We start from the raw sequence: 23,651 nt of genomic DNA, 5'->3' as shown, positions 1-23,651 counted from the left end.
GAGGACATTAATAAACTTGCAGAATGGGCATGTAATTGCCAAATGATCTTCAATATAGATAAGTGTGAGGCCATGCATTTTGGTGGGAAGAATAAGGAGGCCACATATGGTTTGGATAATAAGAGTCTAAATGGGATAGAGGAGCAAAGGGATCTAGGGGTACGGATACACACATCACGAAAAGTAGCGACGCAGGTTAATATGGCCATAAAATGTCAAATCAAGCACTGGGATTCAATTCTAGAGGGATAGAATTGAAAAATGGAGAAGTTATGTTAAACTTATATAGAACCTTGGTTAGACCATACTTGGAGTACTGTGCACAGTTCAGGTCTCCATATTATAGAAATGATATAGAGGCCTTGGAGCGGGTGCAAATAAGATTCATAAGAATTGTACCAGAACTGAGAGGATATACTTATCAGGAAAGGCTGAACAGGCTGGGGCTCTTTTCTCCACAAAAAAGAAGGCTGAGGGCGACCTGATAAAGGTCTTTTAAGATAATGAAAGCGTTTGATAGGGTAGACGTAGAGAAAATCTTTCCACTTGTGTGGAAGTCCAAAACTAGAGGTCATAAATATAAAATAGTTGCTAACAAATCCAAGAGGGAATTCAGGAGAATCTTTTTTACCCAAAGGGTGATAAGAATGTGGAACGTGCTACCACAAGGAGTAGTTGAGGCAAATAGCATAAGGGGAAGCTAGATCAGCACGAGGGAGAAAGGAATAGTAGGGAGGGAAGGCTCGTGTGGAGCATAAACGCCAGCATTGACCAATTGGGCTGAATGGCCTGTTTGTGTGCTGCAGTTTTGATGTAACTGGATTAAATGTGCCAGAAACAGAGAAGAACAAGCGTCAATTTTATCATTGCAGCAAGGCTATGCTAACTTCAGAATCAATCTCTTAATCAACCTACAACATATGAAAGGACAAGAATGAGTTGACAACCAAAATCTCTTAAGTCTTTGGTTATCAGGCAAAATAAAATTGTGCTGCATTTCACCAACACAAGAGGTTATCCCGTTTTGTCTCTTTTACTGTCTTGCCTCAGCATCTTCTGTGAATTCGTTCTGTGAAGATGCTATTGGTGGCTTAGAATTACTATTTATACTTTCCATCTTGTTCTAACAAGATTTATTAGTGCACAAAATTTGCACATGACATTGGAAAGGATATCGCAGCAGGTAACCTCTCTAATGAGAGCATTCGTGAGGTGCACAGTCATACAATGCAGAATCGTTTTATATAAAATAAGTAATGCTTGCACAGATGCCAGAGTATACACTTAGAAATGCAATTTTCTCATTGCACGCCCGGGGAAATGTACCTCACGGTCTTTCAGAAGATTAGGAATGGATTCTTTATTCAGTTAATACAGCACGCTCACACAGGACATCCACGCCTGTCAATCATTTTCATTGCGCACGCGCAGTTCCCTCGGGCTCGCGCAGTGTTCCTGTTCCCGCCTTTCAGGGGCTTGCGGTACTGTTGCCAAGGCAGCGGCTGGCGCTGCTAATTTTCTGCTTCGGGATAGAGACACGGAGTACAAGAATCACTGGAGGGCAGAGATAGATAAAAATATTGTAGGTTAAAGGGGAATAAACCTACAGCTTCGAACAGAGAAGAAGAAATACAGGTAGAAGTTAAATAACGTACGAGTGTGGTTGGTGCAGAGATTACCTCAGAGCTGTCAATCTGCTGGAAACGTTAGCAGGAGGAAGAGAGGCTGTGAACCCATTAAACACATGGTGCATTTTTGTTAATGGTGACACACACAAGAACAGGTCACCACTTTAAAGAAAAGTGATTATGACTTGTAAAGAGTGGCGGTTGTCAAGCCTGAGGCAAGATTTGGAATAGAATCAGTTATCTGAGACAGCACAACGGTGGGGATTGTTGGTGCTTCTCAATGTGGCACCACGTTGTGGTAGAATGTAATTCGCACCTAGCCACACCCAACATGTCAACTTCCAGCTCTCAACTAGGTTCTGGGGAGATATGAGCGGAAACGAAGGAGCCTTTTCACCAGAAGGGAGAGGATGTCTGGATGGCACATCATCCTAACAAGGGCTGGTTAAAATTGACATAGGCAGAGGTTTGGGAGAAGGTCACTTGTTCATTCTCAGTCAGAAAATGGTGTCTAGCACCGGGAAAAAAGTTTTTAAAAATCAGCCTTCTCTTCAGGTTAAAATGCCAACATCATTCAGTGGATATTGTCTCAAGGGAAACTGGTAAAAATGAAAGGGAAATGATAGAAATATGAATAAATAGTATTGTTGAGTGGTTAAGACACTAGGTAAGTTAGGGAATGATGGACATCTGGGAGTGTTTAAAAAGCAGTAAACTAATCAAGAGAATGCATGTGGAATTATAAATTACAAGTGTAACGATCTTATAACCTTGAAATCACTCCAGGAATGTTGTTACTTAAAACAGTACTGTTCATGTTTAATGTGGGGATTTATTCCATTTCTGTCCAGTTTTGTGCACCTGTGGCAGCTGTTAGTGCAAGTACCACCAGTCAGCGTTCTCTGTTTTTCCTGTTACGATGGTTAGACAAGAGATTTAGCAATTGTAAGGTTATTTCTGCACGTTTATTAAGACATAACCTGTAATGGATTGTGGTAAAATTGCATCTCCAACATAGATTAAGTGCAAACATACGGAGATGCAGAATATATAAATAACTTCTATCTAGATGTTATCTCAGAGAGAAAGGGAGAAACAAAGAGAGATGCATAAGAAAGAAAGAACTTGTATTTAAATAGTACCTTTCACGATCTCCGGATGTCCCAAAGCGCTTTATAGCCAGTTAATTACTTTTGAAGTGTGGTCATTATTTTGTAAGGAAACAGGGCAGCCAATTTTCACATGGCAAGGTCCCACAAACAGCAGTGAGATAAATGACCAGTTAATCTGTTTTGGTGGAATTGATTGAGAATGTTGGCTGGGACACCAAGAGGACTCCCTGCTCTTTGAAAAACTGCCATGGGAATTTTACATCCAGCTGAGCAGGCAAATATGGCCTTGGTTTATCATCTCATCCCAAAGACAGCATCTCCAACATTGCAGCACTCCCTCAATACTACATAGAAGCGTCAACCTAGTTTGCGTGCTCAAGTCCTAAGAGTATGCTTGAACCCACAACCTTGACTTGGAAGAGAGTGTGCTACCACTGAACCAAGCTGATATTTAATATTAGCTTACACTAGTATAAACAAACATAGTAACTATAGTGTTCTGTGAAGAGATTATTTTTGAAAGTGAAACGGACAAATGAAGAAATATAAAATTGAAGAAAATATAAATAAATAATGCTTAAAAGAGACTACCTCAGGGAAAAGATAGTGACCTTTTCTTATTTCATTATTTTTATATTCTTATAAGCCCAGAAATTACTAGGAGCCATGTTATTGTACAGACACTTAATATGTTCATATCAAATTTTTATATCCACTATTTTAATAGAGGCATTAACTCATTTAAAATAAACAGGTTAATGCCTCCATTAAAATATTGGAGAGAAGAATTTAATGTGTGTTAAATATTCACATAATAGCATCGTTCATAGTAATTTCCACGCAATAGAATAGATTGTATAATCTAACCAGTGGCCCATGGCTCACATGCAGCCCCCAAGCACTGGCAATTGGACCCTCAATGCCCTATTCTATGTGCGCTTATATTTCTTACTTTGTGGGCCTGGAGGTTTCAAAATGGCTGGTTTAAACTCCTCCACTGCCCCTGTGTTGTTAAACTGCTTGCCCAACATCCAGTCTAGGATGAGCCGCAATTTCTTCCAGTTAAGCATTGGGAAGGACGATGCCATCATCTTTGGCCTCAACTACAAACTTCCACTGATTCCATATCCCTTCCCAGCTCCTGTCTCAGGCTGAACCAGATTGTTCACAACCTCAGCTGAGCTTCTGACCCAATATCCTGCCCATCATAAAGATTGCCTCCTTTCACCTCTAACATTGCTTGCCTCCACCCTTGCCTCAGCTTGTCTGCTACTGAAAAACTTATCCATACCTTTGTCCAGACTTGACTATTCCACTGCTGTCCTGGCCAGCCTTCCATCCTCCATTTCTGTAAACTTCAGCTCATCCAAAACTCTGCTGCCCATATCCTATTCCACACTAAATCCCGCTCACCTATCTGACCTCAAATGGCTCCTAGTCCTCCAACGCCGCAATTAAAAATTCTAATTCTCATATTTAAATCCATTCATGGCCTTGCTCCTCCCTATCGCTGTAACCTTCTTCAGGCCTACAATCCCTTGAACTCTCTGTTCCTCCAACTCTGGCCTTTTGTGCATCCCTCCTTCCCTTCATCCCAGCATTGGGGGCCGTGCCTTCAGCGGTCCTGGGCCCAATGCTGTGGAATTCTTTGTCTAAACCCCTCCACTTTTCCTCCTTTAAGACTCTCCTTAAATCCCACCTCTTTGACCAAGCTCTTGATTACCCCTCCTAATAGCTCCTTTGGCTCGGTGTCCATTTATTTCTGATTACGCCTTTGTGAAGTGTCTTGGAAGTGTCTTTTAACGTGTTTGTACGTTAAAAGCTCTATACAAATGCAAGTTGTCGTACTGTTGCCTCATTGGTAGACAAATGTTCAATCAGAATAACACGATCTGCTCGTACCAGCAACTTGAAATTTATACAAATTAATGGGAATATGTATTTAAACTGTATATGTGGCCCTCAAAACTCTACAGTACATATCGATATGACCCATGAAGACAAAAGCTTCGACACTTGTGTTATATGGTCTGTGGAAGGAAAAAAGGAGATGGGCTAAAAGCTATTTCAGGTTCATGCATTTTTGTATATGTAAAAATATAGTCCTAAAAATTGGTCCACGCAGCGTCCGTTTTTCGGGTGCTATTCAGACTACTAAGGTCCCAATATGGCGGGCAGGAAGCGTGCGGCTGGAATACGCCTGTTTGAGGCCCCCTCTCCAAGACTGGTTTATCCCTGAGGGAGCCAGCACTGGCACAGGGATTGCCTGCCAACCAAGAAGGTAACTTACCTGAATGTGGAGCTGGGAGGAGCTCCACCCGACCCCACATTGAAGGAACTGATTGCCACCAACCCCCCCCCCCACAACATTAGCAGACGCAAGGGGCCCCGGTTGCCTGAAAATCGTCCGAGACTATATAGCGTTTGACGTTTTTCAAGGGTCTTTGGAAAACGGGTTCAACAATGACCAATTTATGCTCCATAATGTCTGTGACAGGAAAATAAAATATATAACAAAATCAGAATTATTCTACAACATTAATTAGAGAGGTGCGTAAAGTCTTTATATTTCGTGTAATAATATTAAATAAGGATGAATGAAATTTATAGTGCCATTCTAATCTATGAACAGGAATTCAGAGAATTTACATAGCACTTTTAGAAGGTCACAGTAGAATACTGCAGTGTATCAGGAGCTCTAATAATGTAAATTAGAGTCAGAAACAAAGATAACCATTTAATGAGACAGAACTAAAAGCAAATTTGAGGTCATAATATCATTCAGAGCCAGGATAAGATCGTTAAGCCTTGAGAATGATGGATAAGCTTCAGATTCACTTTTATGGTTTACCTGTCATCTTAACTTCTTGATGCCTTATCAAATACTTCAGTGTGTGTTATCCTATATAATTTCCACTTAACTGTAGGCATTGAAAAACACTAGCAACAGTAGATTTTTTTCTCTTCCAGCAAATATTACAGAGATGAACTCAAACCTATGGAACATTAGAGAGATGTTAAGCATCCCCACAGGACCTGGGTAAGTAGCAATTATAAAAAGGTTGAACATTGTCACTTTAAGGCATTTTTACATTACTGCTGGGCTGTTAACTCCAGACACATAGGTGTCGCAGAGTGGATGGTACTATACAATATAAACTTATCATCTGACTGCAGCAAAAATCCAGTTTTTGCTGCATCTCCAAATCTGTTGCTGGTATTGCTGCTTCCCACCTTGCCCTTGTAAATATGATGAGCCAGATTAGCGCATCAGTGTTCTTATATTGTGGCGTAAAAGTATATCTGGATGCAACCATGCAAGCCACGCTAGCCCATCTTAGATCTTTATGCTTGCCATGCTCCTTTCCTTCTCTTGATGTGTTTTTTAATAGAAAAATTTTCAACACTGATCTTGCCACTGCCCTCCAGTGGGCCTGTCAGGAGAGGTTGATTTGCAAAAGATGTGGGCTTGGATTCTCCTCTGAATTTTGTGGTGCATTTAAACTGGTAAGTCGAGCAAAATGCATTCCTAAAGGTTACCTCTTCAAATCCGCAACAATAAAACTGCATCTGCATTCCCCTCCTAAAAAAGCTGCCAGTAATCTTTACGGCCTTCCAGAAATTACGGCCTTCCCTACATTTAAATGGAATCACCCCATCCCTCCACCCCAATCTCCTTTTTCATCCCAAATAATAACTGCCACTATATGAGTGGCGGTACGAGGTGCTGCAAGGTATCCCTGGAATGAATATCAGTTAGAGGAGACCATTTTCTGTGCTGCTACTGAAGATTGCTGTTACTTTGCATGCAAAGTGATCTTTTTAGTGCTTTGGGTATTGAGTAAGGACTTTTACTGCTACTTTTACACATCTCTACTCAAAATACTGCTTTGCTCTCTGGATATGGATTTCTCAGGGCGCTATTGACTGCACCCACATCGCTTTGTGAGCTCCTTCAGATAACTCCTTTCATGAATTGAAAGACCTTCCACTCCATTAATGTGCAACCGGTGTGTGATCACCAGGAGCGCCTCATGTAGGTCTGTGTCTGCTTTCCTGGTAGATGCCATGACACATTTATATTGCAGCAATGCTCTATCCCCTCGCTCTTTGCCCTGCACAGTAAGCTGGCTGTATGGGAACAAGGACTATCCCCATCACAATTGGCTTATGACTCCTCTCAGGAGCCTACGTTTAGTGGCCAAACTGTGCTATAGTCAGATCCATGGCTCAATTAGAACCCTCATTGAGCAGACCATTGGAGTCTTCAAGCAACGATTCCGCTGCCTGGAAAGTTCTGCTGGTTTCCTCCAATACAGCCCAAAAAGAGTGTCCCATATAATAGTCTGCTGTGTGCTGCATAATATTGCTTTGCAATGGGAGCGCATGATCACAGAATTAGCCTCATATCAATGCATTTCCACTCATCTTCATTGTGTAATGTTTTCTTATCCCTAATTTTTTTGATACAGGATGATTAAATCTTCTACTCGGAATAGTGCTCCCAGTGACTACTCCAGCTTGACTGATTCTCAGTTTCTTTTTGGATCGCAATTCTGTCCTGAGAATTCAGACTCACAGGATTTCAACTTGCCTTCAAGAACGCAGAAGAATTCCCAACAGAACTCACAACAGAGTGATGTAAGACTGCTCTTAACTGTCTGAGTTGGTGTCTGAATCTTGGTCTTCTGATTTACGAGGTGTAATTAAAATAAAACTATCAGTGTTCACACACAGTCATTATAGAACAAGCATACAAAATTTTAGTTGCAATTTATTAAGTTTGTGCTACATGAGCTGAGTTTAGAAAAGTAACACGAGAGGTAATATCAAGTGGCTCCCTGACCGCTGGCATATTGAAATTAAAATCCTCGTCCTTTTCTTCAAACTCCTACACAGCCTCTCCCATCATAACTCTGCAGTCTGCTCTAACCTTCTACCTGCCTCCTGCATCCTTGGGTCCTCTGATTCCATCTTTTATGCTCCTCCTTTCCTTTGTCCCACCTGCCTCTGGAATTCCCGCCTTAATCTCCTCCGCCTCTCCACTTCTCTCTCCACTTTTAAAATCCTTCATAAAACCCTAAGTTTTAGTCACTTGTAATTCTGCCACCAAACCTCGGCATCCATTCCTTTATTTTATTTTTTTTCTCCCCACTTTTCTACATTGAAGTTGTTACATAAATGCAAGTTGTCGCTGTTGCATCATGGTCGCACAAATGATGCACTTTACTGAAATTTGAGGATAAAGTTATATTAGAAATTTACTAACGGGTAACAAGATATTTGGGTGAGAGTATGTGAGAAAGATTCCTGTTGTTGAATTCAAATAAAATCTCTAACTTTAAGTACATTATAAAACTATTCTGACCCTGTCCTGATTTATCTGTCCAATATAGTATTCAATTTATTGAAAATTGGTTGTGTATGTGGCATAATGTGTTGGAGTTCCAATGCATTCTGTAGCAATAGGACACAAGCTTTGCATCTGGTGTTCTGCAAAATGAGACTTTTGATTGCAGCCATATAATTGTGGGTAGATGCCAAGCAAAAATCAGATGTATCTCCATAGGAGGAAAATCAGAGAGAGAATCACCTCAGATTGCTCTCTTACACCTTCGAGCAGCCAATTACAGAATGGCATTGAAAGAGACCGAAGAGCAAGTCACCTTCTTGGTCCCTTGACTGTGGATAATTTAAAGCACAGGAAGATCATAAAAAGGAAAGAGGAGGAAATAATCAATAACATACCAGAAAAATGTACCTATACATGAAAAATAGATTGTACAGTTCAGAGATGTCCACAGATGCTTAAATGACAAAGAAACAATTTGACAGCAGCTGTGAAGCAAGACATTTGCCGTTACAAGTACAATTTTTACACAACAAATTCATGAAAAGCATGGAATACAACATGGCACATCAATGGTAAATGATTTTTCATGTAAGTAGATAAGTGAGTAAAATAAACAGATTTCAAAGCAAGAATGCATTCCAAAATATAAGGATATGAGCCAGGATTGTTCATGTAATTCAATATCTTGAGCCAATATCCATAATTTGAACATAATGTTAAAGTGTGTTGGAATGTTAAAGTGAAAATGTTGTCACCTGTTGATGAGTGCCCATTTCATAAGATCTAATAGGACTTAGGTAACAAATCAAGGTTGTGTGAATTACCAGACCAATCTGTATTTGTTTTGGTTTAGAGAGCAAAATCAAAATCCATGAGAAATACCAAGCTAAGCCTTATTTATTTCTGTTCCTTTATAGAATGAATTGAAGTTCTATGAGAAATACCAGGCTAAGCCATACTTATTTGCTGCAGAAAGCAAAGAGACTCGCTCAGTGACTCAGTTTTGTACTGGAAAACCCAAAGGCTTTCTGGAGCAGTTTGAGATTAGCAGGAGAAAAGCAAAAGACAAAGAAGAGAGGTAGTTATTGTAGGAAAAATGACACGTACATTTTGATTCTTTCTGTTAATATGTTTGATTACAAAATTGTTTTTTTTCCTTATTGTTTTAGTGAGCTCTTTAGTAACTGGATTTCTAAGCTCCAGGACTACATGGAAGGGGTATGTATATGTCAAGTATGAACATTTCTCTCTCAATACTGATTTTACATTTTCAACATTCACTCTAACTGCATCAGTAACATGTGGATACCATGGGGTAATAAGCAGTAGATCTGGGTATTGTTCTCACCATTTTGGAGTGGATCCATTAAGAAGTATTTTACGTGTTTGGAGGAAAAATAAAGCCTGATTTTCTTCTGGGTACCTACTGGTCGCCTGACCAATGTGAGGCAGCTCAGGTCAGCTGCCCTTATTATAACAGAGCAGCATATGACCACCTTGTTTCAGGCCATTTTCATGGCCCAGGCGCACTTCTTGACTGGGCTCTGCGTCAGTAAATCAGGCAGGAAACAGGAGCCCAGCTGCAGGACTGAGAGGTCTGTAATTGCGCTCCTGGCTGTGCCATTGGAGAGCAGCTGCTAGAAGTTTTAAAGATCATTTTGATATGTCGATAGGGTAAAATGAAGTAAGGTGGGTGGAGGCTCGTGTGGAGCATAAACATCGGCATAGACCTGTTGTTTCTGTTTGTAATTCCACGTATTTCTGGGAAGTGGAGGAAGGTACCTTGTCGCGGCTCCTCTTCAGTTTTTGGGCTGCCTCCAAGAGTCCTACTGGACCTCTGGCCTGTAAGAGCCCCATCAGAGGTCCTTTTGGCAGGATTCTTCAGGCATCCTCCTACTGTACTCAAAGCAAAATGAGGTAGGAGGCCATGAATGCTTCCTCTAGTCTTATTAACATTGTTACACTGGGCCTGTATCTACTACAAGTGCAAGCCCATTAGCGTACCAGGAAATCCCAGGGCAGCACAGTAGGGGCGGAGATCTGACATTACAGGTCTTGAACATTTTCCTCTTCATTATGGCTGGGGAATGCCGAATCCTGTAGTGCAGCAAAGAAGAAAATCTTCTCTATCATTTCAAGTGATTTTTCAGATATTAAAAGGTTTTTTAAAACTCATAAGTCCGATTTACTTGACCTTTGCCCCTCCTAGTCCCTGGGCATAAAAGTGAGGGAAAGGGGGTTAAAGTCCAATTGGGCTGCGTCTCCACCCCCATTACATGGATTTCCGAAGCTTCCCTCAAGGGATGGAGCAAAATCTGCACCTGCAGTTGGCACGGACTAAATGCTGTTATAGTAATGAGCCAGGATGGGGCATTCCTAGCCCTTCAGACTCAATTTCATTTAGTTACATCCAAGGAGCACCCATTTCCAGTGGTACCCCCAAGATTCTGGTGATGGGCCTTGTGCCCGGACCCCCTCACTTTGCAGTGTCTGAGGGGGACAAGCAGCAAAGCAACACCAACAGCATAAGCTGTCTACATTTATCCAGGGGCCCAGCAGGTTTTTGGCCCTGAAGCTTTCTAGTTGCTGTTTTCCAACAGCAGCCAGAAATCCCTGTGACCAGTGGCCAGACCCATACTTCCTTTGAACAAAGCTCCCCACTGGGAACATAAAATTGGTGAATTTGACAGTCAGATAATTTAAACTTTGCAGTCGTTTTTTGAAATTTATGTTTTCTAGATAGACACCAGTAATAAATAATGGTTGTTAAACTGCCCTCCCTCCCCACATAGAATTTCCAATTAAACATAATGGCAGGTTTCAAGGAAAGAAGTCCTGAAAAAAAGCCTGGTGAACTTGAATTGCTTCACGTAGTGCTGTTCTGTTTCTGTTAGCTCCTCATCACCCTTCTGTGTTATGGCTTGTTGATGCTCCTTGTCTACAAACAGACATACACTTCTTTCAGCAGATATGTGGTGTAGCATGCAGCACACCACACCACATTCTGCCAACTCTTTTTAGGACATATAGTTGTATACCCCTTCCCCCCCCCCCCCCCTCAGCCTGCCTGATGAGGTTCTTGCCTCTCACATGTACCTAGTTGTAGGCCGTTTGCTGAGGGGTACAAGGATTGCATGTTGGTGTCATGGGCCACGTTTTAAGTTGGTAAACAGTCTGAGAAACCAATTGTGTGCACTACCTGGAAACCATGCATTGATATGCAGAAGTCTTTGCTAGTGGTAGCAGACCATTTGGACTTTCTTTTCAGTTGATGAGCAGATACTCAGGGTTGCACAGGTGCTCGAAGGGGCACATGGTTGCAGGTGATGAAGCCTTATTAATGCCACATCTTTTGTAAAAGTCTGACATTTCTCCTGCTGCATCGTGGTGCTGAACTTAATGTAGTCACCAGCATGAAAAAAAAGGGCATCTGTGTCCTGGGTAATGCTTATCCAAATTGCATATTTTACCTTGCTAGTGGTCTATGGATGCCAATCATTTGAAGAATGACTGCTGTTACTACTACAGTTGAGGAACTCACATATATGCACCTTTTGTTACAGTACATGGAATGTATTCACTCATAATACTGACTGTGGTAACCTACAAGTGTCTTGATAATTTGGTTATGACCTGATTGTTGCTTTTTGCAAATGTCACTCTTTGCATGTAACATTTAGAAAGTGATAGAGAACACTAGCCTAGAACTTACTGTTAGCAGTAATAGCAGACAAATGTTTAATGCATTTATAATGCATTTCTTTGTCGACTATTTAAGCTAGGAAATTAACCCATTAAAATTAACAGGTTAAAGCCTGCATTACAAGATTGGACAGATGAAAGTCATATGAAATTGTTAAGCATTCATCTGCTAATATTGCCAACAGCAATTTCTTGCTAATGTGTTTAAGAAGTACTCTATATCAACTAATTACTTTTTTCTTTTTAAAGATTAAAATATCCTTTAATAAACTTGAAATGAAAGCAGAGTTACAAAACAGATCGGTTCTAGAGGGATTAGAAAGTATGTCAAAAACAAGTAAGTTTACTTTGTTGAAAGGCTTTTCAAATAATGGTTTGTAGAAAGTGCTGGGAAGAATGACAAACCATAGTATTAGATTCCAGTTTGTTTTATGCTTATTTATATGGGCTATTGACATCCAAAAATTACCTTCAAAAATAGTGAATAAAATTCACTATATGCTCAACACATAGGATATAACATAGGGTAAATATCATTTTATGAGAATCTAAACATAGTTCGTGGGTACATTAAATAAATATTTTTTAAAAATTCACCCACAATTCAGGCATTTTTAATGTATTCAGGAATGACTCAGTAGATCGTAGATGAGTTTTACATATCATTACATAGCCACTAGGTGGAGCACTGTACAGTAGAGAATGTCCTAACTACTTCCTGTACCGGTTAGTTAATTAATGAGTTAACTATAATATTTACTTTTTTAAATATAAATTGTATATAATGCGCAGGTGTTTACTAAAAACATAAAAGTAATTGCCCAAACAAATTGGAAACAGTGAATGCCAAGCCGTAATGGTCATATGTAACTTGTTCATGACATTTAGGAATATTTTTGGCTAAGGGTTTGCAAGAATACTTAATGACAGTTGCTAAACCAGAAGTTCATGCTGCATCCAACAAATATTGATACATAGCAAGATGGTAATATTATTCAGACAAATGCTTTCTTGGCAACATCTTAGTGACCTAGAACTGATACTAATTTCCAACACCCCACCCTCATTAACTCAGCATGTATTTCCAAGTTCTAACACCCCACTCCCAGTCAAACATTTATGATTAATCCACAATTTTGTGCATTGTTATACATTTCACCTGGTATTTTTTCCCTCTTTTCAGTGCAGGAGAACATAGACACACACTACGAATCAATAGTGAGTGCTTTGGAGGCTAAAAACAGTACAGAGAAAATTCTAGAAATGGACAAAAGACTTGTAGCTGTAAGTTCATTTTTTTTTGTAATCCAAAGAAATATACTGCGGATTGAAACAGATGAAGTTTGTTTTGATCTTTTACACATAACTTCATGTTCAGCAAATGTCGTTAGTACTCAATCCTAAATTGAACTAATAGCTTTTGACTATTCTTTAAATTCAAATGAGTGTTTTTGTGAAACTAGTCTTTAACATTGTCTTTTGAGAATTGGAAAACAGCAAGATTTATTTCTGCTGCCAATAAAAGAATCAAGCCATACTTACTGTGACAAACATGCAATTGTCAAAAATTAAATACACTGCAAAAAACAATTTATTTGCCACAGTTTTTTGGATTATTTTGGTTCTGTAAAAAGTATGCATAAGGATTTAAGTCATTTGGCAGTGCAGGCATTTGTACTTCTGCTGCTTAAACTGTATACCAGATAGTGTTTGCCTATTGTTCTAATTGTGTCTTGTGTATTTTTTTTCCTTTGTACCTTAAGCCCATAAATTTCAGCAAAAGCTTGATGCAGATGAGGAGACTTATGACAATGTGCATCAAACACTTTATTTATATCCCATTTCAACAAAGACATTCCTCAGAATCACTAATTAAAATGGAAAGGACTTTAGAATATCATTTGCATTTGCAATGCTACACAATTTTATAGATCTTTGGTCTTTTTAATTTGTCAGATTTATTTTTTATCAATAAAAAGTAATCAATTTCATTCTCATTTTAGGAGTGGCACACTATTCACCAACTAAGGGTAGGCGAGAAACTTGTTTGCAAACCTTTGCCAATGTCTCTGCGATAGCCAGCAATTAACAGGTGCAAGACCGTGTCCTAGATTGACTTGCCCTTCATAATTCTATCCTTTTTGGGGATCAACTTGCTTTGATTTGCCACTTTATTTCTAAAGCCCTGGCTGATATCAGAAACTAGTGTGTTGGGGACTACTGGAATAAAGCTGTGTCCTACCACTCTGTGGTTTAGAAATGCGGGTGTATCCAGGGTGCAATCCCTGCGTCTGAATCCTGAGGCCCGAGGGACCTCCGAGATTGGCTCTCCGGCCTCATTTGCATGAAGCGGGTGAGCTGCAGTGCCCAGTGAAGCAACGTTGAAAATCAGGCCGCTGCGACATTAGCAGCGGCCGTCAGGTAAGTAAGGACAAGGGGTGATCGGTGGCAGGGTTGGGGGGATCGGTAGCCGGGGTGGGGGGAGAGCAGCCCGCGTTGTTTTAATGTGGCATCGGGAAGAGCACTTCTGCTGGCTAGCGCCACGTTATGCTGTGCAAGGCGAGTTCAGGAAGCGCAGGACCCTAATTTAAATAAATGATTTCCACCTTCAAATATTCCCGATGTGCGTTCCTGACGCCAGTGCAACCACCTTACCCAATATGGCGGGGGGTACACTTCCAGCCGGAAATGTGCATGCGCACTTTCTGCCCGTCATATTGGAGGCATAGGAGGCCGTTTAGCCTGATAAATGGGCGAATTTCTGGGCATGTGATACAGTGTGTTGTATGCCAATACACTAAGTGGTGTCAGATTTTTAATATTATGTGCATTATGAAGGAAAAATAAAGTGGTAGCTGAGAGAAAATTTGATCTACTCTTACACGTCTCCTAGCAGTCAGCCTGAATGTTATTGGTGGAGGCTTGGAAGTGGGTAACAAACATACTGTTGGCCAAGGATGATGTATGGTACAAAGAATCTCATAATTCTGTGGTGAATCATCACAGCTCAGTCTTTACCAATAGACAGGTACTGTCTCCTAAACTTTGTACTGTATTTCCTGGAATTATTCTCTATAGTTAATTTCTCTTATGACCAAACAATGTGAAAATTACTCAACAGAAATTCTAGAAGGCTTATTTTACATTAGATGTACTTCAGAGTCTGCATCTATGTCTAGTGTATCATCTATGATTCACTCTGCCTCTCATTTCTTCTGTTGAGACTCAGACTGACAGTAAGTCAAAGGATGTGGATAAACTGTCAGTACAATGATAATACTTTAAGATCACAGTTTTGTGATCATATTTTCTGAGTGCCAACGCCTGCATTTCTCAAAGCTGCTGTACTTAGGACAGTTTCAGTACAAAAGCTGGAAAGGTCTTCCTCCCAAACACTTCCTCCCACCACACAAATAGTGTGGTGTATCTTATTAATAAATGTAAGGAATCTTACAACACCAGGTTATAGTCCAACAGTTTTATTTGAAAATCACAAGCTTTCGGAGGCTTTCTCCTTCGTCAGGTGAGTGTTAATAAAACTGTTGGACTATAACCTGGTGTTGTAAGATTCCTTACATTTGTCCACCCCAGTCCATCACCGGCATCTCCACATCATATCTTATTAATAGTCCAGACAGACTTCAGTGTGTTGGTTGGGAACTTTTTTTCAGTTTTGTTGGTCTAGTATGAGGTAGATGTCAGATATGAGTTAGAGGCAAGAGAAGGCACTCTCAACTTATGCTAGTGCCCTTATAAAATACTTGTAAATTGTGACAATTTGCAACTACATTTCTGTGGTAGTTTCTGTGGCAGTGAGAGGGGTTGAACATGGGTTGGTGGCTCTTCATCCAAGATGAGTTTTTTGATCTCAGCTGTACTTTTGTTGGGAGAAGAACTGACCCCACAGGGAAAGAGGAAAAACTGGAGAGGAACTTACCTTGGACTACTCTCTCACATCTCCTAGAATTCAGCCCCAGTGGTATTGATGGAGGCTTGCAAGTGGGTAACAAATATGCTCTTGATGAGGAATAGGTGGTGTATGGCACAGAGAATCCTAGAAAGACTGAAAAAGTACCTGAAAAATATGTTAAAAATATAATTGCATACCTACAAAACACAAAAATTTATGTTCTTTGTACCATAAGATAGATTTAAAAAATGGCAGTGGTTCACCCTGATGAAGTGGCCAGTTGCCACTCCGAAATTCATGGCCTCCACAGGGTGGTCACCCTGGGAACGTCGGAAATAGTGCAGGTGTGCACCCCCTTTTTTCAAATGACACCAGTTCCTGGGAAGTTTCACCCCCACACCCCTGTATTTCCAGCGGCATTGAAAGGCTTAAGAATTTCAGGCTCAGTATGTCTAGCACACATGGGGCGCTAAATTGGGCCGTGTAGCGCCCATTGTTTAGGCGCTACATAGCCTCTCCAACATCCAAGATGGCGCCTTGGCTGCGCATGCATGTTTCCAGCGTGACGTGCACTGGATGCCATCTTGGTATAGGAGTTAGCGCAGGTGCAAATACCGAAAGCAGGAAGCATGTAAAGTAAGGAGAAAATATATACAATCAGTGTGCAACGCTGATTTAAAGTATTAGACATCATTTTGGGACTTATTGCTCAACTGAACCCACAGTCTTAACCCCGACCATCTGAACATGTCTTAGAGTGCCCGGAGGACCCCTACCAGTGCTGTTTAAAGGGACCATGCAGGATTTACAGGTTAGTGGCTGGATTATTGCTTCCGGCTGTCGAGACATTTGTAACTGTTTTTGGCGGTCTCCTATACTTGAATGCTAGGATGCGGTGACATAGCCTAACATTTAGAACTTCTACACGCAAAGGGTGGGAAAAGTTTGAAACGCTCTCCCGCAAACAGCAGCTGATGCTAGCTCAATTGTGAATTCCAAATCTGAGATTGATAGATTTCTGTGAACTAAGGGTATTAAGGGATGTGGGGCTAAGGCGGGTATATGGAGTTAGGTCACAGGTCCGCCATGATCTCATTGAATGGTGGAACAGGCTCGAGGGGCTAAATGCCACAGCCACTTGCTGCCTCCTGATATGCGCCACCTTCTGCAAGAAAGCGGGGCATGTGTCTGGGTGATGTGCCAGTCATGGTTGAAAAGCTGCCAGTGTGTGTGGCCTGTGAGTTGTGAGTGGGTGGCTTGCAACAGTGGTAATGTGTAAGGGTGAGGGGAAGCATCTGATGGAAAGAGTTTGTTGGTATGTGGGTGATGGGGGTATAGTGCATGGAGCAGTGGATGCGGCTAATGGTGCAGTTGGTAGGAGCCACCACTTGACTGTTGATCTCAATCACCTTGACCACTCATGTCAAAGCATTGAACTTCTTCCTGCACTGCATCCATGTTCGTGGTGCTAAGCGCCTGGCATTGACTTTGTCCTCTATTGTCTCCCACAGCCTTTTTGGCATATGTCTGGAGGGCCTCTTCCCCCCCCCCCCCCCCCATACACCCTCCCTCAGATATAGGATGTCCCTCCTTCTGTCCACCTCTTGCACCAAGGCCTCTAGTACATCATCAGAGAACCTTGGTGCCCATACTCTCGCTGGCCTGGTAAAAACTCTGATCAGCAGATTGTGGTGATGTCTGGCATGCAGATTGGAGGATGTGGGATTTAGTAGCGCTCAACTTTTATTCAATGTTTTAATATAACTCATCAGTGTGTAAACATAGGGATGGGACCTGCATTTGTATTTTACATGTGTGATGTATGATCTCCATTCAGACTCCGTGCAGACAGTAGACTATTATTCTTAGCAAATAACAGGTACCAGCTACCTTTAAGAGATCTTTAACAGACAGCCTGCCTTTGAGAGATTGGCGCTCCCTTTGCTGGTGAAAAGTGCGAATTGCATTGAATCCTCATGTCAACCCTGATTTGGAATGTTGCTTGAAGGTAAGTCCTCAGGCCTCACGAAAGTCTCGTCCTGCCTGCGCAGGGGCCATTGGGCGCAGGGTAATGCTGGATATTTCTGAGCTGCTATCTGAAACTGACAAGCACATTCCAATTTGCAAATAAAAACCAAAAATCTGGAAAGACTCAGCAGGTGAGGCAGCATTTGTGGAGAGAGAAACAGAGTTAATGTTTCATCAGAACTGAAAGATCATTACCCTGAAATGTTAACTCTGTTTCTCTCGCCACAGATGCTGCCTCACCTGCTGAGTATTTCCAGCATTTTTGCTTTTTATTTTTGATTTCCAGCATCTGCAGTATTTTGGCATTGTTCCAATTTGCAAAGTTCCCTGCCCAAAAAATAATTAAACTTTGATTGATTTCAGCACTTTATTCACCAAAGGTGATATTTTTTGGCTTTATAGGGACACAAGACCACCTTAGCAGAACAATACATGAATCATTATTTGTTGTAACATTCTTGTTCTTATAAAGCAGTACACCATCCAATTTACTATGAGCAATGCCGCATCCAATTTACTATGAGCAATGCCGCAGGAGATCTGGTAGTTAATATATTAATACGTTGGACAGATTTTCTCTGGAGTTCCATAGAGCAGAGGAAGAAAATTGTGCGAGGAGCTGTTCCCTGCCACCTACCAATATGTCCAGGATTTCCCTTTGTAAGTGACGTTGGACATGCAGTAAGTTTGCCCAAACATGGGTGAGCATATTGAAATAAATTTCAAATGAGGGCAATATGTTATATGACATTGTTCCGTCATTTGCCCCATAGCATCATTGGGTGCTAGGAAAGCTGATGTGTTCTTGGCTTCCAGAATTACTGTGGCAACTGGGGAGGAAGTGGGTGAAAATTGAATTAATTGCAGGGTAACCAACTAATTTCCCCAGCCCCGTGATCTTAAAAACAGAAAAAAGCAAAAGTTCTGCACCTTTTACAACCGCCCTCAAGGCCACTGGCCATGCTACACTGCAGCAAATACCCAAGGCCCGCCAATGTGATTTTCTTTCCAACAGAGACGGGAATCTTGCCGAGCCGAGAATTTGGCTGGGATCAGAAGGGCCAGCATGGGACAGATGCAAAGCCTGTCCCGCTGTATTGCATTGCCATAGGGGCTAGGAGGAAAATTGGCTCAGAAATCATACTCCTGTCATCACAATTTCTACAATTGCAAAACAATGTTTAAATGCTGGCTATTTCTGAGCTGTAGCCTGAAACTGACAAGCATGTTCCCATCTGCAAAGTTCCTTGACCAAGAACATTTAGATTAGATTAGATTTTCATTGACCTGAGCCTCTGTTTACTTAACAATAATTAGATTTGTGCCCTAAAAGGGAACAAAGCTCCACTGTAACAAAATAACACATTGTGAATTTCATGGTATAACAATCCTATACTTACAAATCAGTATATCATATGATTTACTGTGAGCAATGCATTGAGAGATCTGCTAGTAATTATAATAAAAACAGTAGCAATTGAAGCACATAAATATGGTGCGAGCAACATTTGCGCCAGAGAAGTGCCAGGCAATGACCATCTCCAACAAGAGAGAGTCTAATCACCTCCCCTTGATATGCAATAATATTACCATCGCCAAATCCCCCACCATCAACATCCTGGGCGTCACCATTGACCATAAACTAAACTGGACCAGCCACATAAATACTGTGGCTACAAGAGCAGGTCAGAGGCTGGGCATTCTGTGCTGAGTGACTCATCGCCTGACTCCCCAAAGCCTTTCCACCATCTACACGGCACAAGTCAGGAGTGTGATGGAACACTCTCCACTTACCTAGATGAGTGCTGCTCCAACAACACTCAAAAAGCTCGACACCATCCAGGACAAAGCAGCCCGCTTGATTGGCACCCTATCCACCACCTTAAACATTCACTCCCTCCACCACCAGCGCACTGTGGCTGCAGTGTGTACCATCGACAAGATGCACAGCAGCAACTCGCCAAGGCTTCTTCAACAGCATCTCCCAAACCCACGGCCTCTGCCACCTAGAAGGACAAGGGCAGCAGGCGCATGGGAACACCACCACCTGCATGTTCCCCTCCAAGTCACACACCATCCTGACTTGGAAATATATCGGCATTCCTTCATTGTCGCTGGGTCAAAATCCTGGAACTCCCTACCTAACAGCACTGTGGGAGTACCTTCAGCACACAGACTGCAGCAGTTCAAGAAGGCGGCTCCCCACCTTCTCAAGGGTAATTTGGGGTAGGCAATAAATGCTGGCCTTGCCAGGGACGCCTGCATCCCATGAATGAATAAAAAAATGTGATATTTGTTTACAGTTTAGTGCTGCTTTCCTTCAACATATTTAAATACCTTTTTACAAACAGGCAATTTTCAGGAATGACACTGGTGAATACAGAATTGGTGAAATAGAGAAAAACTTGTATCTTTAATCACTTTTTTTTCTATTGTAGAGGATACAGCCAGTGTCTGCCTTCACTCAAGTATAAAAATTATCCTTGTTTTTTTCAACTTCATTTCTAATGTTTAGCAAAGATTATGTATGTACCCAGTGCTAGCTGAAAAAAAACCAGTAAGTTAGGAATTATATCTATGGCCTCTGAGTTAGAGTGGTGCACAGGTGGTCAAAGTAGAATTTTATACATTGTTCTAAAAAGAAGCCATCACCTGAAGGATCTGACTGGAGTTTTTAGAATTGTAAAGAGCAGAGCTTCATGAACACCATGGCTTCTTTTCTCTTACAGAAGGAGATGGAAGTGAGTAATCTTAGAACTCAACTACAGATAATGCAGGAATGTCTGGATGGGATAAAACATTCACAATGTCAACAACATCAGAAAATGTGTGAACAGCTCAGCTGGTTTAAAGACCACTTTCAGCTTACAGAAATCCTGTCTGAACTCCATAAACTCACTTCTAATACAAGCCCCATCATCCAGGTGCAAAACAATATGACACAAACAACTCCCAGTTCAAGTGAGGAGCTCTGTATTGTTAGTAAGAAGAAGGCTTATTATGAAAGTACAAGAGTTTGCAGAACATCATTCCAACCTCAGCCAGCACCAATTGTCAACTACCAACTTTGTGACACCAAAGCTGTATGTACGGAAATGTCACCTAATGATAGTAGCAGTGTTCATCTGAATGTTTACCAGAAAACTTTACCAGAGGCTGCCAGGACAGGGCAGTATGCTTCCATTCACAAAAATTGTGCCAGGTCTTCATGTTGTAGAGGCAGGACTGAAGACACTTCATGTTCTGCTGCAATAAACGCAAATCACTTAACATCTGCATGTCCCGTCGGTGTCCCGTTTTCTCAGGTTGTGCACAGGGAGCTTTTGCCAAGTGGGTTATCTTCTCAAGCACTTTCCCATGGTGATGTCAAATTGGCTGAATGCCAGAATGGCTCAAAGACTAAATCTCCCTGTACTTTCAATGCTCCTGAACAGCGCAGCATTCAGAAAATACATCACGATGACAAAGAACAAAAATGGGGTCCTGTTCCCTTCAGTCCAAGAGTAAAATATAACTTTGGTCAGAATATGCGGCAGGACACAACTATGAAGAGTAACACTACAAGGAGAGGTGGAAGTCCTCCAGCACGCAGAAAGATGGCAACTAGAAGATGCTGCACTAAAAGAAGAAGAACCTACATTACACACAGTAAGAGAAAGGAAAGCCTCACCAAAGCATTAGATAAATCAAAGACTATGAAAAAAACTGCTTTGTATGAGCCAAAGATTAAGACAGCCATCCAGAAACGAACAAATATTAGTGAGAAGAAAGTATTTGACAACGCTTCTTGTGAAAGGCGAAGATACCCTCTTGAAGGATTGTATGTGAGAGATGGGAGCTGGCAGGAACATGTGAAGAAGAGAAATTACCCACAACAGCAGAGTGGGAGGAAAGAGATTCCTAAAGTGGCTAAGAGAAATCTTTCACTGCAGCCTCCTGACTCTTCACAAGAGAGCTATTTGCAGAATGGTATGGAATCTGAACATCTGCTTCAGTCATGGCTTAGTCCTTTAACTCTAATTCAGGAGAGCCCCTATAATAATCTACCAAACCCTTTACTTGGAAAGGAAGCACAAAACAAAACGCAGCTTAACTTTTTTGACAGCAGTGATGATTCTGATTAGGGTACACATAGTTTTCACTACATCAAATCTCATTCTTTTCTAAAATAAGGTTAGGAAGAATGAATTACAGAAATATTAAATAAATGTATTTCACTGTGAAATTTACATTATTTTACAAATCATATTTTCACATTAATTTATGCTAAAAATACCACATCCCTATAATTTAACATCTGTCTTAGCTGCTTATTGCTGTGGAAATTAATTAATCCATTGTAACTATCACGAATTGTTTGTTGTTGGAAACAGCTGTAACTTTAATTGATTTCATAACATTGGTGCTTTTAGTTTCTTTGAAATAACTGATAGTTAATGAGATCCTGTGCATTTCAAACTAATTTTTCTGGATTTTGTCAACTAAGTGGTTTGACTTTTAAGATACTAGCACTTTTTTGCATTTAGTATTTTATTTATAGCTAGCTCTAGTTTGCCAGTGTTTTATTGACCTGTGCAGTTGTTCATCTACCACTTGACTCTGTTGGTGCATTTCTATTCTGTACTGTGGCCTTTTATTTGCACAGGTACTTAAATATTTTACAGTTATCAAACTACTGCTGAAAAACATCTTTCATTATAACCTGTAATAGTCCATTAAAGGAAGACAAAGGCTATTATATTTGCTACTCTTGTACTTGAAATGTAAACAAATGTATGCGTGTGTGTGATCATTGTATGTTTAAGTAATAATAAACCTCCACCTGTACTATGCCAAGGAATTAAGGAAAATTGGATTATCTGCTGCATCAAACTGCTGATGGAGTTCTTTAGATAGAAATTCTTCTTAATGCCTGGCACAAGGTGTTGTATCTTTTCTGATCATAGTTTCAGCTACTATATGAGCAGTTACCTTGTCTTGACAGCACTTTCCTGCTTTCAAAAATTGTTCCCTGGGCACAGAGAATAGTTAATGATTCTCTATTGCTGCTGATGCACTGAAGAAGGTATAGTAGTATCATAGTATGGTACAGCACAGAAGGAGGCAATTTGGCCTATCGTACCCATGCTGGCTCTTTGAAAGAACTATCCAATTGGTCCCACTCCTCTGCTCTTTCCCCATAACCCTGTAATTTTTTTCCCTTCAAGTATTTCTCCAATTCCCTTTTGAAAGTTACTATTGAATCTGTCTCCACCACCCTTTCAGGCAGTACATTCCAGATCATAACAACTCACTGCATAAAAAATGTTTCCTCACGTCGCCTCTGGTTCTTTTGCCAATCACCTTAAATCTATGTCCTTTGGTTACTGACCCTTCTACCACTGGAAACAGTTTGTCCTTTTTTACTCTATCAAAACTGTTCATGATTTTGAACACCTCTATCAAATCTCCTCTTAACCTTTTCTGTTCTAAGGTGAACAACCTCAGCTTCTCTAGTCTCTCCATATAACTGAAGTCCCTCATTCCTGGTACCATTCTAGTAAATCTCTTCTGCACCCTCTCTAAGGCCTTCCTAAAGTGTGGTGCCCAGAATTGAACACAATACTCCAGCTGAGGCCTAACCAGTGTTTTATAAAGGTTTAGCATAGCTGCCTTGTTTTTGTACTCTGGGCCTCTATTTATAAAGCCCAGGAACCCATATGTGTTCTTAATAGCCCTCTCAACTAGTCCTACCACTGTCAAAGATTTGTGTACATACGCCCCCAGGTCTCTGTCCCTGCACACCCTGTAAAATTGTACTATTTAGTTTATATTGCCTCTCCTTTTTCCTACCAAAATGAATCACTTCACACTTCTCTGCGTTAAATTTCATTTGCCATATGTCTGCCTATTTAACCAGTTTCCTCCTGAAGTTTGTT

At 40.9% G+C, this 23,651-nt stretch overlaps 2 protein-coding genes across 2 annotated transcripts in view; both read left to right on the top strand.

Annotated features, from left to right (window-relative positions):
* The first annotated feature begins 1,466 nt into the window (after positions 1 to 1,466).
* On the top strand, positions 1,467 to 21,876 carry LOC137334090 (interactor of HORMAD1 protein 1). Its single transcript, XM_067998565.1, has 8 exons — positions 1,467 to 1,635; positions 5,711 to 5,780; positions 7,213 to 7,381; positions 9,011 to 9,171; positions 9,263 to 9,311; positions 12,045 to 12,132; positions 12,979 to 13,079; positions 20,463 to 21,876. The coding sequence occupies exons 2-8, from the start codon at positions 5,725 to 5,727 to the stop codon at positions 21,855 to 21,857; spliced, it is 2,019 nt and encodes a 672-aa protein (XP_067854666.1). The 5' UTR covers positions 1,467 to 1,635; positions 5,711 to 5,724; the 3' UTR covers positions 21,858 to 21,876.
* arpc4l (actin related protein 2/3 complex, subunit 4, like) overlaps positions 19,675 to 23,651 on the top strand; it is a 449,372-nt gene continuing 445,395 nt past the window's right edge. Inside the window, exon 1 of the mRNA XM_067998577.1 lies at positions 19,675 to 19,678. Coding sequence (XP_067854678.1) covers positions 19,676 to 19,678 — 3 coding nt within the window. The 5' untranslated portion in view covers position 19,675. The remainder of the gene's footprint in view (positions 19,679 to 23,651) is intronic.

Source organism: Heptranchias perlo, chromosome 17 (assembly GCF_035084215.1).
Source record: "Heptranchias perlo isolate sHepPer1 chromosome 17, sHepPer1.hap1, whole genome shotgun sequence".
Taxonomy (NCBI): domain Eukaryota; kingdom Metazoa; phylum Chordata; class Chondrichthyes; order Hexanchiformes; family Hexanchidae; genus Heptranchias; species Heptranchias perlo.
The sequence above is the reverse complement of the archived record's forward strand: the minus strand, read 5'-3'. Positions and strand labels throughout refer to the sequence as shown.

Excerpts from the sequence above, each read along its gene's own strand:
- LOC137334090 (XM_067998565.1), top strand. The coding sequence starts at position 5,725 with ATGAACTCAAACCTATGGAACATTAGAGAGATGTTAAGCATCCCCACA. Across the intron at positions 7,382-9,010 it reads AGAACTCACAACAGAGTGAT|AATGAATTGAAGTTCTATGA; the intron begins GTAAGACTGCTC and ends GTTCCTTTATAG. Across the intron at positions 9,312-12,044 it reads TCCAGGACTACATGGAAGGG|ATTAAAATATCCTTTAATAA; the intron begins GTATGTATATGT and ends TTCTTTTTAAAG.